Source organism: Haliotis rubra, unplaced genomic scaffold (genome assembly GCF_003918875.1).
Source record: "Haliotis rubra isolate DU_JTF1 unplaced genomic scaffold, ASM391887v1 Scf855, whole genome shotgun sequence".
Classification (NCBI taxonomy): Eukaryota; Metazoa; Mollusca; class Gastropoda; order Lepetellida; family Haliotidae; genus Haliotis; species Haliotis rubra.
The window spans coordinates 246,605-262,169 of record NW_025767585.1 but is presented as its reverse complement, the minus strand read 5'-3'; the positions used below and the strand labels follow the sequence as shown (position 1 = coordinate 262,169).

General features: G+C 41.5%; 1 protein-coding gene across 1 annotated transcript; it reads left to right on the top strand.

Annotated features, from left to right (window-relative positions):
• The first annotated feature begins 4,278 nt into the window (after nt 1-4,278).
• On the top strand, nt 4,279-15,227 carry LOC124262787 (monocarboxylate transporter 9-like). The gene is made up of 6 exons (XM_046697332.1): nt 4,279-4,325; nt 4,533-4,792; nt 5,002-5,145; nt 11,500-12,297; nt 14,336-14,386; nt 14,947-15,227. Exons 2-6 carry the CDS (start codon nt 4,588-4,590, stop codon nt 15,180-15,182), a joined length of 1,434 nt encoding a protein of 477 aa, XP_046553288.1. The 5' UTR covers nt 4,279-4,325; nt 4,533-4,587; the 3' UTR covers nt 15,183-15,227.
• The last annotated feature ends 338 nt before the right edge of the window (nt 15,228-15,565 follow it).

Here is a 15,565-nt window from a genome sequence, read left to right as displayed (position 1 = left end):
GGGGGATTTCATATTCTGCTAGCTTTTCTGGCTGTTATTGGAAAGCGTGTTCAGTCATCTGGATTTGAGGATATCCTTATTGAAAGTGGTTCATTTGCTGAGGGTTCTATCTCCTCTATTATGAGTGGGAAAGCTTACAACAGAAGCGTGCGAGCGCACAAAATAATGTATGAAGCTATGATGAGAATCCTTCTTGACCAAGTGCTAGTAGATGATGGCTTTCTGCAAGAAAGGAAGGTTCATGGTCAGAACGTAAGAGATGCCTTTGAATCTGATGATCGTCAAAAGATTGCACAGTCTGTGCAGACAATGCGTGAGTGGTTGCCATCATATGTCAACGCAGTGGATTTGTTCAGAGAAAATGAATGTCAGAAATCGAGCATGTTCCGTTTCTGGAATGAATACCTTTGCATGGTTGAAGTATTGTTGCAATTCATACGAGCTGAAAGATCAGGCAATTGGAATCTTCATAAATCTTCATTTGCAGCTATGCTGACATACTTCTTTGCATATGACAGACATAACTATTCGAGATATGGAACTTTCTATCTTGCTTGCATGGATGAATTGCCTACAAAAGCACCAGAGGTGCATGACAAGTTCATGGCAGGAGAGTTTGTTGTTGCTCGATCAGATATGCCATTTTCCCAAGTTTCTACTGATCTCGCTCTAGAACAGACAATGAACAAAGATTCCAAAACTGCAGGTGGAGTTATTGGATTTTCACAGTCAGAGGAAACTGTTCATCGATGGATTCAAACAGCTAACTACAGAGCCAGTGTTTCTTCCAAGACATCTACTATGGCAGGCTTGAATAACACATCTGTATGCAAACCAAAAGAAATTGGGTCAAAGCGATTGAGCAGAGATGAAGAGGATGTTAGAAATGTGACAAACTGTATTCTGAAGTCAGTGAATCCATTTGCGAGTAATGAAAGTGAAACACTCATCAATTTGATGTCTGGAGAAGTAGCTCCTTCAGAGGTTGAGGACGATCTGCATCGTGCTGTTGAACTTGGAAGCGCCAAGAGAGATAACTTTGTTGCAAGGTTACTTGCAGGTAATGGATTTTTGATCCAATAAAGAAGAACAATTTGAGAACATTTGACCATGTTCGGAAGAAACATGTGAAATCAGCTTCAAGAAACAGTGTACTCACCAGTGATCGAGAACTCTTCAGCAGGCTTGTCATTGTTGCACAGATGAGACAGTTTTCTCTGTCCGAACTATTCACATATGAGTTAACAAATATTCCCTTGTCTATAGCTCTTACAGATGGATCCATGCGAAAACACAAAAGTCTGGTCTCATGCAAGTCATTGAGGAAAATGTTGAATCAGCGACGATGATCTCTATCAGTGGTACAATTTGCAGAATCTTTGACTTGATGGCTGTTATCCAGGCCTCACGCTCTATCGCACTGTCATGTAAACATTTTGAAGAATATGCATTAAAGTTGTTTCATGCACTCCTTTCCAGAGCTGCTGGTGCTAAAAGAATTGACATAGTATGTGACAGATACGACAAGGAAAAGTCAATCAAAGTAAATGAGCGAAAGAGGCGGACTGACAATACTGGTATCAAACTAGCAATCAGACCCTTGGTTCCGGTACCCAAACAATGGGACAAGTTCATTTCCCACCATGAAAATAAATCTGCCCGAGCACACTTTCTTGCAGAGACATGGAAATGCTTTGGTCCCAAGCTAGAAGAATCACAAGATCTTCTTGTTGCTGGATGCAACTCAGATAATGGTCTTGAGTGTTTCTGGGGAACCTGAGGTAGTAACGCACATGTTCTGTTCACATGAAGAGGCGGAAACCAGGATGTTATTTCATGCCGCTGACGCCTTTCATAAAGGTTTCTCAACAGTGGTCATTAATAGTCCAGATACAGTACTAGTTCTTTGCATTGTCTTTGCCAAAAACTTTGGTGGACAGTTTTTCTGTGAAATTGGATCGGACAACAAAAAGCGATATATTGACATCAAAAAGTGTGTGGATCTGCTTGGTCAGCCAGTGGCATCCTCACTGGCAGGAATGCACGCAATAACAGGTTGCGATACAACTTCAAGCTTCTATGGTATTGGTAAGAGAACAGCCTTGATGGCTTTAAAGCAGAATCAACATCTCTTGACAAGTCTGGGAGAATCGTTTGAGGTTTCTGATGAGGTAATGCAGAACTGTGAACAATACATTATATCTTGTTATTCTTCATCAAGCAGTAGCAGTTCTGTCAATACTTTTCGATACCTACAGTTCTTAAAGAATCAGAAGAATAGTATGAATATGCCACCATGCCAGTCGACTTTGAAGCTCCATATTAAGAGAGCAAACTATCAAACAGGTATTTGGAAGCGGTCTCTTCAGGGGAACCCGACTGTTCCAGATCCAGATGAGCATGGGTGGGACAATGTATGCAATCCTGTCCTTACTGATGGACCTCCAGCACCTGAAGGTCTTCTTCAGCTTCATATCTGCGCCTGTAAGAGTCAATGTACACGAAGATGTAGCTGTAAGAGGCTGAACCTATTGTGTACTTCTGCATGCGGATGTGGACCTGAAACATGTTCCCGTGATCTTGAACTTTGCGACATTGACTAACACGTCAGCTGGGAATGCACTTTGACAAATAAGATCAGGAGGTAATAAATGGTATGAAGGAAATGCTGCTTGCATTATGACGACATGACTTACTCATCTTTCTTTGATGAGCATGAAAGGTATCTGGAACTACATGGACAAATTCATTGTTCTTTTTCTTTATTCTTTTTTATCATACTCAATATATGATTTGGCTTTGTTCTTGGTTTTTCTTCAGAATTATACATTTGAGAGCTTTCTGTTATATTGTGTGATTTTAATGATAGTTCAACAGTATCTTCGACATATTTGGTATTGTTGAAAATTTGTAAAGCATGGAGCTGTTACTGTTGAACAGGCATTGTGTAATATTTTGCTGGTCTAAATAGAAAGTACCAACTTTTGTTTCCTTGTAATGGTTTATCATGCATACATTGCCAACCAAACGTTTATATGATCTTCAAATGATATATGATGAATCCAGAAAAAACATATTTTAGCAGAATTACCTATAATTTGTCAAGTTTTTCTCATATTATTCTCATCAAATGCATTTTCTATAAAACTGACCTTTGACCTTACCAAAGAAATTTTGCAACCACGAATATATAATTGTTATTGTCCACAATTATAAATCATGATCTGGGCATTCCAAAACTACTTATTTGATGGAAATCGGTCATACCAAACCAAAGTTAGTGAATTAAAGGATCCAGTTATCGGTTAAAATATTACCGTAACTGAAAAATGAAATGTTGCACCTTAAAGGGCCCCCTGCGCGGTAGTCACGCATGGTAGTTGATGACAACCGGCTTAAAATCAAAGCTTAATCATTCCTGATTGTGAAAAATCGCATCCATATGCATTCGGTCGCCAGAACTGCACCACATTTTCACCATTTTGGGGGTCTCTATACATGCCTATGTTGTACCCTCGGTACATGCCTATGTTGTGTCCTCTATACATGTCTATGTTGTGTCCTCTATACATGCCTATGTTGTGTCCTCGGTACATGCCTATGTTGTATCCTCTGTAATGTTTATGTTGTGTCCTCTGTACATGTCTATGTTTTGTCCTCTGTACATGCCTATGTTGCATCCTCATCCATGGCTATGTTGTGCCCTCTATACATGCCTATGTTGTGTTCTCTGTACATGTCTATTTTGTGTCCTCTATACATGTCTATGTTGTGTCCTCTGTACTCGTCTGTGTTGTGTGCTCTATACATGTTTATGTTGTGTCCTCTATACATGTCTATGTTTGTGTCCTCGGTTCATGCCTATGCTGTGTTCCTATTCATGTCTATGTTGTGTCCTCTGTACCTGCCTATGTTGTGTGCTCTGTACATGTCTATGTTGTGTCCTCTGTACTCGTCTATGTTGTGTCCTCTATGCATGTTTATGTTGTGTCCTCTGTACTCGTCTGTGTTGTGTCCTCTATACATGTTTATGTTGTGTCCTCTGTACTCGTCTGTGTTGTGTCCTCTGTACATGTCTATGTTGTGTCCTCTATACATGCCTATGCTGTTTCCTCTGTACATTCAGATGTTGTGTCCTCCACACGTCTTACTCCAGTGATATTTCGTTGTAGTCAGTAGAGCATTGTCCACCGTTTTCAAGATAAAGTGGCATATCTCTCCGTCCTTTATAGATAATACGGCATATCTTTATGTCATCTACTATCTGCATGTAAGTAGGGTATATGCGAACTTCTTCACGACCTGTACAGAGGTGCCTTTCAAAAGTTTGACTTGTGGCAGTCCCTGCTCTGACAGGTTAACCTTATCGATGAAGAGTTGAATATGTATGTTAGTTCAGCAGGTGTTACTGCTTAGTGGTAGAGCACTTTAGACTTTACCTCACTTGATGCCATACTGTATGCGCGCATGATCATCAGGTGTGCACTTGTACATTCAAAGTTCACTGACGTTTCATGTTTTCGTTCTGACAGATCCGACACGTCCGGACACACATGAGGCTTAATATTGTGATCCTGGAAGTATACCATGGCCGAGTCATCGTCTACCCGATCCCCTGATCGTGGGTATGCCTGGGTGATTCTGGGCTGTGGATATCTATCTAATGTGGTTTGTGGAATGTTGTACTATTCCACTGGAGTGGTCAATACCGCCGTACTCGATCAGATGCAGGAGGGCGTCGTCAAGACGTCATGGGTGGGATCCATTCTGCTTGGGACGCTTACACTGACAGGTGTGGCAACGCAGCTTTAGCTCATTAGGCAATGTTTGCTTCTGGTCTGTCAGTATTTATCTCACCCCAGGTAGCATAACCGATCGTCATGGTCATCGTTAAACTAATACGTTCTAAAAGGGAATTCAGTGATACCAGATAACGCTCACAAAGTTTGCATTACTTGTGTTATAATAATGTATGTAGTTGTAGCTGGATTCTTCTTCCAGGTCCAGTGTCGGGGGGCATCACGAAGGCCATCGGATGCCGGAAGACAACGGTCATTGGTGGACTCTTTATATTTGTTGGTCTGACGGCTGCGTATTTTTCAAGGAATGTTGATTCTCTTATATCATCATACGGAATCTGCGTAGGTATGTGATACTTTTATGGACATGCTATCAAACATTGATGTACATGTGATCAAGTGTTGTTTTAATGATATGATTTTCCCAACAGCTTCTGTTCTGTTTATAAAATCTTTTCACAATTTCAATATGACCTTAATGCGGTAGAGAAAGTTGGATATGTGTTTTTTAAATGTTGTATGACGCGGGACGGTTATCTCTGTTGTGTGCCGTTTGTTGTTGTTGTTTTCTTACACACAGTGTCATCGTTGACGCTGTCAAACGTTAGCATTAGGTCAGAGAATGTCAACAATGTCATCAGCAGTTGAAGAGGAAATTAATTATTGATTGGTTGCATTTATCAAACTGAAAAGCTGGACGACATTGCAAAAACTGTGGAACGTGTAACACTGAAGGTGACGAGATATGCCATCGTCGCCACACTCCTGAAAACAGTGTTCCACTGAAGGTGACGAGATATGCTACTCACGACACACTCCTGAAAACAGTGTTCCACTGAAGGTGACGAGATATGCTACCCACGACACACTCCTGAAAACAGTGTAACACTGAAGGTGACGAGATATGCTACCGACGACATACTCCTGAAAACAGTGTTCCACTGAAGGTGGCGAGATATGCTACTCACGACACACTCCTGAAAACAGTGTAACACTGGAGGTGACGAGATATCCCATCCACGACACACTCCTGAAAACAGTGTAACACTAAAGGTGAGGAGATATGCCATCCACAACATACTCCTGAAAACAGTGTAACACTGAAAGTGACGAGAAATGCTATCGACGCCACACTCCTGAAAACAGTGTAACACTGAAGGTGACGAGATATGCTATCCATGACACACTCCTGAAAACAGTGTTCCACTGAAGGTGACGAGATATGCTACCCACGACACACTCCTGAAAACAGTGTTCCACTGAAGTCGACGAGATATGCTACCCACGACACACTCCTGAAAACAGTGTAACACTGAAGGTGACGAGATATGCTACCCACAACATACTCCTGAAAACAGTGTAACACTGGAGGTGACGAGATATGCCATCCACGACACACTCCTGAAAACAGTGTAACACTGAAGGTGACGAGATATGCCATCCACGACATACTCCTGAAAACAGTGTAACACTAAAGGTGAGGAGATATGCCATCCACAACATACTCCTGAAAACAGTGTAACACTGAAAGTGACGAGAAATGCTATCGACGCCACACTCCTGAAAACAGTGTAACACTGAAGGTGACGAGATATGCTATCCATGACACACTCCTGAAAACAGTGTTCCACTGAAGGTGACGAGATATGCTACCCACGACACACTCCTGAAAACAGTGTTCCACTGAAGTCGACGAGATATGCTACCCACGACACACTCCTGAAAACAGTGTAACACTGAAGGTGACGAGATATGCTACCCACAACATACTCCTGAAAACAGTGTAACACTGGAGGTGACGAGATATGCCATCCACGACACACTCCTGAAAACAGTGTAACACTGAAGGTGACGAGATATGCCATCCACGACATACTCCTGAAAACAGTGTAACACTGAAGGTGACGAGATATGCCATCCACGACACACTCCTGAAAACAGTGTAACACTGAAGGTGACGAGATATGCTACCCACGACACACTCCTGAAAACAGTGTTCCACTGAAGGTGGCGACATATGCTACCCACGACACACTCCTGAAAACAGTGTAACACTGAAGGTGATGAGATATGCTACCCACGACACACTCCTGAAAACAGTGTTCCACTGAAGGTGGCGAGATATGCTACCCACGACACACTCCTGAAAACAGTGTAACACTGAAGGTGATGAGATATGCTACCCACGACACACTCCTGAAAACAGTGTTCCACTGAAGGTGGCGAGATATGCTACCCACGACACACTCCTGAAAACAGTGTAACACTGGAGGTGACGAGATATGCCATCCACGACACACTCCTGAAAACAGTGTAACACTAAAGGTGACGAGATATGCCATCCACAACATACTCCTGAAAACAGTGTAACACTGAAGGTGACGAGAAATGCTATCGACGCCACACTCCTGAAAACAGTGTAACACTGAAGGTGACGAGATATGCCATCCACGACATACTCCTGAAAACAGTGTTATACTGAAGGTGACGAGATATGCCATCCACGACACGCTCCTGAAAACAGTGTAACACTGAAGGTGACGAGATATGCTACCCACGACAGACTCCTGAAAACAGTGTTACACTGGAGGAGACGAGATATGCCATCCACGACACACTCCTGAAAACAGTGTAACACTGAAGGTGACGAGATATGCTATCCACGACATACTCCTGAAAACAGTGTAACACTAAAGGTGACGAGATATGCCATCCACGACATACTCCTGAAAACAGTGTAACACTGAAGGTGACGAGAAATGCTATCGACGCCACACTCCTGAAAACAGTGTAACACTGAAGGTGACGAGATATGCCATCCACGACATACTCCTGAAAACAGTGTTATACTGAAGGTGACGAGATATGCCATCCACGACACGCTCCTGAAAACAGTGTAACACTGAAGGTGACGAGATATGCTACCCACGACAGACTCCTGAAAACAGTGTTACACTGGAGGAGACGAGATATGCCATCCACGACACACTCCTGAAAACAGTGTAACACTAAAGGTGACGAGATATGCCATCCACGACACACTCCTGAAAACAGTGTAACACTGAAGGTGACGAGATATGCTACCCACGACACACTCCTGAAAACAGTGTAACACTGAAGGTGACGACATATGCCATCCACGACACACTCCTGAAAACAGTGTAACACTGGAGGTGACGAGATATGCTACCCACGACACACTCCTGAAAACAGTGTAACACTGAAGGTGACGAGATATGCTACCCACGACACACTCCTGAAAACAGTGTAACACTGAAGGTGACGAGATATGCCATCCACGACACACTCCTGAAAACAGTGTAACACTGGAGGTGACGAGATATGCTACCCACGACACACTCCTGAAAACAGTGTAACAATGAAGGTGACGAGATATGCTATCCACGACATACTCCTGAAAACAGTGTAACACTGAAGGTGACGAGATATGCCATCCACGACACACTCCTGAAAACAGTGTAACACTGAAGGTGACGAGATATGCTACCCACGACACACTCCTGAAAACAGTGTAACACTGGAGGAGATGAGATATGCTATCCACGCCGCACTTCTGAAAACAGTGTAACACTGGAGGTGACGAGATATGCTACCCACGACACACTCCTGAAAACAGTGTAACACTGAAGGTGACGAGATATGCTACCCACGACACACTCCTGAAAACAGTGTAACACTGAAGGTGACGAGATATGCTACCCACGACACACTCCTGAAAACAGTGTAACAGTGGAGGTGACGAGATATGCCATCCACGACATACTCCTGAAAACAGTGTAACACTGAAGGTGACGAGATATGCTACCCACGCCATACTCCTGAAAACAGTGTACCAATGAAGGTCATCGGTGGATATGCTACCCACAACATTTGATTTATGCCATGCACGTGCGTTACATGACAAGTAAATGTCACTGTGGGTATAAAATGGTTTATTCCATATTCAAATCCAGTGATTTGCATAAAGGTATCCGCGCGACGCCTGAATATTGAAACTGAGGGTAAACCACTTCAAATGTAGGTTATCTCACTAACATGGGCTGGTCATATTATGGTAAACACCATAAGCGACTGTACACGTTTCGCCGATAGTAGTAAATTTATATTTGAAATACACTCAGGAGAATACACTCAGTTTCAAAATACTGGGTAATGGGCTGAAGTACAACCCCAAAGTAGAAGGCGAAACTGAAAACAACACAAATATGATTTCATTTCGTAATAAGTGTCATCAGAATGTCGTTCAATTTGAGTCGTTTTGCCAGTACATTCGTAATGCTCCTGCTCAGAGTTATTGCAGGAGTTGAAAAATAGCACTCAGATGTACGTGAGTATACTGTCAATTCCCTTTAGCGGTAATCTATTCTAATCTGAAAGAGCAACTCTGCTTGAAATACAGTGATGTAAATGTTATGTTTTTCAAAATAACAAAATATTTGGTCTTTCGTCATATCTATGAATTTGTCATAAGAATTCATTTACAAATCGCATACAGGAGACGAAAAGCCACGCCCTCTAACAAATCAGTCAATATCGGGTGTGACTACCATTTGCCCTGAAGCAGCGAATTGAGACACAAGAAAGTTGAAAACAGCCTGGGTGATATTGATACAAATGTTAACAATTATGTTAAAGGTCACATGCAACGTAAAACACAACTTTGCAGATTCTGATACCTTTCGGTATGGCCTTACCGAAACAAATCATGAAAAATGCAAATTCAACTTATAAAGTTGAAAAATAACGCGATGAAAAAAACCGCGCGAAATCGGAGTTCAAACGATTCACTAATTTTCCCCCCGGAAATTTTCGGGGGGAAAACTGGTTTCAACAGCTGGGCTTCGCTCATAGCACGTGCGCAGTGAAATAGGTTCGCGCAACTTGGTAGCGGGCTGTGTATATAATTTCATTTGTCTATTTCACCACACGTTCTTCTTACCGAGTCACTTTCTCAGTTCGATACTTAAAAGCAATGTCATTATTTAGCGTTGACAGAATTTCTAACTGTGATATAGATATGTCGTTGTCACAGACAAAACTCAATGTCTTGTTTTATTGACACCTGTGTGTCTGCCTGCCTGTCTGCTAATGACAATATTCAATACACAACTGCGATCACTGACCACATGCAATTTGAACTTAACACCAATCAGGCTATACACCATAAACAAAACACATTGATTTATGGCCCGAGTTCGGTCTCTGTCACATTATGTAATTACACAGACAGGCAGGTGTGATACTTAAACACATGACATGTTATGATGTCTGTTGATTGCAAAATGTTATACACAAAAAATGAGCATGTACTAGTATTTACAAAACTCTATATATACACACACATGAGCCGTGAGGGCGTCTGCAAATGAACCAGCCGTTACACTTGAGTGCACACCCACCCGCTCTGACTGGGTTCGGTATCCCGGCTGCTTCGTTTCTTGGGAAGTAAACCCAAGTACACAATATTGCACTTTTGATTTCCGATTGTACGCTTATAATTTTGTTTATGTGTTTTTTCATAACCAGCAATGTATATTATATGTCATGAATAAGTGATAATTGTGTTTTCATTATGTTTGCTTTTTTGGTTGCATGTGACCTTTAAAAATGTTTTAACAGGTTGGCTCAACTAAGAACGCGTTACCGCCTGTTTCTGGTCCTGTCGTAGACCTCTACCCATCTCATCCCATGTTTAGTAGGCGAAAGGTCAAGAGGAACAACCGACCATTAGCAATGTACAGCTGTCCCCAAACGTCAACAAGTGCAATGTGTGGATGGGTATTATCCCGCTGCAATGTGCCGTTACACACCTGCATTTGCACAGAGGCCTAGGATATAATGCGATCTCGAATCAATATCTTCCCGCTGGCGTTCTTACATCCACCTCAAAACGGACAGCGTTGAATAGTGCAAGCGTCGCAAAAGCGGTCCCGTGGACACCTGCTGACTCTTGCACGGCAGTCAGAGCAGAACAGTATACTGACCCAGTCTTGTCTTCTGAATCTCAGATGCTGACTGCACGGGGCTGAATGAGCATGCCTGACGGTGGCGTGTAAGCAGAACAGTATACTGGCCCAGTCTTGTCTTCTGAATCTCAGATGCTGACTGCACGAGGCTGAATGAGCATGCCTGACGGTGGCGTGTAAGCAGAACAGTATACTGGCCCAGTCTTGTCTTCTGAATCTCAGATGCTGACTACAAGGCTGAATGAGCATGCCTGACGGTGGCGTGTAAGCAGAACAGAGCGTATCGCTTGACGTCTCGCTCCCATGTCAGTATATACTTAATGCACGGTACATGTTTGAATTATTTCAATGAACAATTTCCGCATCCTAAGTTTCGATTTAAATACACCTTGAAACCGTTGCACAATGTAGCATGTGGAGTGTTGTGTTTTATAATACGGGAAAGTTGGCAAGTCATTGCCTCTTCCATATTGAATTAAATGATTAAGAACGATGTGATCCAGGATATACCCTAAGTGTTCAGTTGTTGTTTTTGTAACATTTGCAATGATTTATAGATCCCCCGTAGGAAAACATTCTCATAAAGATCGCAATGTACGGTATTGTACAATAATAGTCACCTTGGCGAGCTCGGAGGTAGTTTTTCTCATTTAATACCGTACGATGATATTGAGACTTGGGGAAAAACCTGGTAATTTTGTAATTTGTTTCAGGTTTTGGGATCGGATGCATATCAACAGCAGCATCTGTAGCTGTGGGGTATTATTTTGAAAAGCTTCGACCACTGGCTGCTGGGATTCTGGTGTCAGGGGCTGGGTTTGGCATGCTGGTTGGAGCTCCTCTCGTGCGATTCCTCTTTGATACCTATGGGTTGAGTGGCATGTTCCTCCTGCTGGGTGCTATAGGATCTCACGCTTGTGCTGGTGGAATGCTCATGAGACCTCCGAAGCACCAGACTACGAGGACCGATATATCCATCCAAATTACTCCTGAGAGAGGACCGAAATGCAAGGCTTTGAAAAGGCTGAGAAATATTCTAAGCGAATTCTGTGATCTATTGTCCCACTTTGGATTTATGTTTTATGTGTTATCATATACCCTATGGTCTTTTGGAGAATCAGCATTCCAAGTTCACCTGCCAAATTATGTTCAGTCTAAGGGAACATCGCCACAAAATGCCGCCATGTTATTTACTGCGATGGGCGTAAGCAGCACCATAGCCCGGATACTGACAGGGCTAGCCGGAAATGACCCTAACATTGGAACCATGCTTCTACATACGGGGATGTTGGGTTTAGCTGGTGTCAATGTGATTCTGATTCCTGTATTTTCCAGTACATTCAAACTACAGATCATAGCGTGTCTACTTTACGGACTGTATTCAGGAGGTCCAATGGCTCTGCTCAATCCCATTTTAGTAGATCTTCTTGGTGTAAAACGTCTAGCGGCCGGGTATGGGCTGAATAACATGTTTGCTGGAGTTGGACTCCTTTTAGGACCTCCATTTGCAGGCAAGTAGAAATGAATTGTGTGAGTGAGTGAGTGAAGACTTAAAGTCACATCGGCAATATTGCAGCCATATCGTGACTATAACAATATATACTGTATATATTTAAATAACAAATAAGTTATTTTAGTAAAATATGTCAACAATGGACAGTAAAACAACTAGGTTATTACAGATAGAAATTTTAAAACTAGCATGTAAGCATTAAAACATTTGTTACAATGCAGGACAATTCAATATAGAAACCGGGCTATAGGTTACCAGCAATGAAGGTAGATCACCATACGACTGACTGATTGAGTTTAGTTTTACACCGCTTTTAGCAATATTCCAGCAATATCACGGCGGGGGATACCAAAAATGGGCTTCACGTATTATGCCCATGTGGGGAATCGAACCCTGGTCTTCGGCGTGACGAGCGAACGTTTGAACCACTAGGCTACTCCACCGCCCCAGAACACCATACGAGGGACCACGGGGACCTATAGTACCTTTGCTACCTGCATGGACCCTAGCTGGATTTACATCAATCCTTCAGTCACTGAAATGAACTGTGTGAAATTAGTAGTAGTTTTTAGATATGTGACGGAAATAATACGACTGACGTCAATATGGGCAAGATTTGTTTTATGTGTTTCATGGAGCCACCAATTTCTGAACATGGGTTGATCAGTCGAAAAAACTACAACAAAAACCAAAAAAACTTGATTATGGTAAAATTATCTGAATAATGTTCTTGATTCTCATATATTGTAATTCGTATTACAATTTCTCGCATTCTTTGGACTTCTTTACATGACGGTTCGTTGGTGTCGGTGGTGTTGGAATGAAACAAAGGGTTTTTTTCGGGGGTCGGCAATAACATTAGAAGGGTCGGTCGGGCGATGAGAAACACAAAAATGTGTGATCTGCCCCATGGAAGTATACCACACATTCAAGTGATGAAGAAAGATTCTTTGATTTGATTTAAACATATTTATTCAAGAGAATGGATTGGGTACAAGTTATGCCAACTTAGTGAAACCCTCTCCTATTTACAGTGCTTACATGCAAAAGTGAAACAAACTATATGTACAGGGATAGAAAGATATATACAAAATGATATATACAATACAATGAATACATGAATTATTTAGATCATACACATTATATCTGATCACTGAACCTTTTGGAATTTGATATATATTTTTGAACTTCTTTAAAAATGTGAATATTGTCACTATACGGAAGATCTGCACTGCCATTTAATAGTACGTCTAGGTTTGTTGGTGCTTTCATGTTACAAATTCTGCAAATATTTTGAAACATTTCCTGTCTGATAACAGAATACAAAGAACATTCCATAAAATAATGTTGAGATTCTTTAAAATTATATACACCTATGACGACCCGGGTTAGACGTCTTCAGCAAACAATGTTTGTCGTAAGAAGAGGCACTTACCGACACACTGTCTTGGTTGATGCATGTCATAACAGGCCCGTTTCGTAGATAAATGTTCATGAAGTCAGTCACAGGATTGTATGGCCAACACTCGAATGTTCACCGAATGCCGTCATGTGACTGAATATCGCTGAGTTAACAACAAATTAACAAATACCATAAATGACAAGATGCGTGAACATGAATTTGATGACGTCTTGCTGCAATCATGAGAAACTGTCAACGGGCTGAGTGGTGGAACGCTGTCGTCCACCTGCATGTCACAGGGTAGATGATCCAAACGTCTAATATGACACCGAGCCCTTCAGGTAGCACATTTTATGAAACTCTAACGATTTGCAACGTTAAGTTTCAAGCATGCCTGTGTATCTCCACATTATCTGGTAATCAAGTTTGACGTTGAAGGTACATAAGTACATTCACTTGTGCAATCGTGAATAACAAATGTTATTTTGTCCTTGAGGTCTTATAGGGGTTAATCATTGTATACTGAGATACTTATATTTGTTGGATAATTATTCATCAAAACGTCAACCGTAGCAAACTTTGAGTAATATACATCAGCATGGCCCTCTCAAATGTAATTTTTCTTCTTTTGTAGGATTGTTGCTGGAGGCAACTGGAGACTATGATTTATGCTATTTTCTCGCAGGTTTGTACGATATTATACAGTGAAACCTATCATGTCTTGTGCACCATGCCACATATATATATATATATATATATATATATATATATATATTATATATATATATATATATATATATATATATATATGTCACGCTGAGTTTGCTAAATGGGGTTGATAATATATGTATATATATATATAGAAAATGATGAGAATACCGAGAAAGTGATGAGAATACCGAGCGTACAGTAGCTCATATATATATATGTCACGCTGAGTTTGCTAAATGGGGTTGATAATATACCTAATGGAGCGTCCATATAGTGACTGGGGATACCAGAGTAGAAGGGTACCTACGTCAGTCCAATATGTTTAACGAGGGCTTTTAAGTGTTGGTGCTAGCTGCTGAGCTTTAATAATGGATTGGTGGGACAGACAACCTCATCTCACTTCTTGATAATATGCATAATGGTAAACAACGAAAAGTATTGTATGCAATTGGATATAAAACAATTATGTTTACGTGAGCCTGTAGCAGAGATACTTGCTCTGTCTAAGCCCTCAATTGTTGACACTGTTTGCAGGTGGTACACTTGTGCTTGCTAGCGCTCTATCCTTCGCTATCCCAGTATTCAAAAGCCGGGCTGGCCTCCCTATCAACGCCGCTACCAGTATGCATGTAGGCAGTGACGGATGTGTCGACTCTGATCACAGAACTGAAAATGAGCACCATTTGTTACCAGAACAGAACACTAACATTTTAAAAGAAGACAGCAATGCAGAGATCAGCAATCGTTTGTTGTCTGGGACTAAACAATAAAATTATGGCAACGACAAAGGTTCGTGAGAAGCCTATGGGACTGAATGATGGGATGCGAATTGTGTCATTAATCTTATATTTGTCCACAACAATATTGTCTCATTATTTTGACTGTCTAATCTAAATGAGACTTTGTCCGGTCCTACTGAGAATTATATATTATATCGACGAGCCATTGGTTATTCTGGGATGGAAGTGCGTTCACTACATTTGAAGTGTTGTAAGTGACCATCTGCCTGGTTCTAGGAAGTGGTATAATTGGAACTGTTCATAATGACCTGTGGTGCCCAGTATGTCTGGTCTTTGATGAGACATGGGAAATATCAAGTAGATTATAATTTTTCCATAATTTGCAAAACATGCCCGAGTAATGGTACTCGCCA

Coding starts and splice junctions, on each gene's coding strand:
- LOC124262787 (XM_046697332.1), top strand. CDS start 4,588: ATGGCCGAGTCATCGTCTACCCGATCCCCTGATCGTGGGTATGCCTGG. Junction 12,298..14,335: donor TTTAGGACCTCCATTTGCAG/GCAAGTAGAAAT, acceptor CTTCTTTTGTAG/GATTGTTGCTGGAGGCAACT. Junction 14,387..14,946: donor TTTATGCTATTTTCTCGCAG/GTTTGTACGATA, acceptor CACTGTTTGCAG/GTGGTACACTTGTGCTTGCT.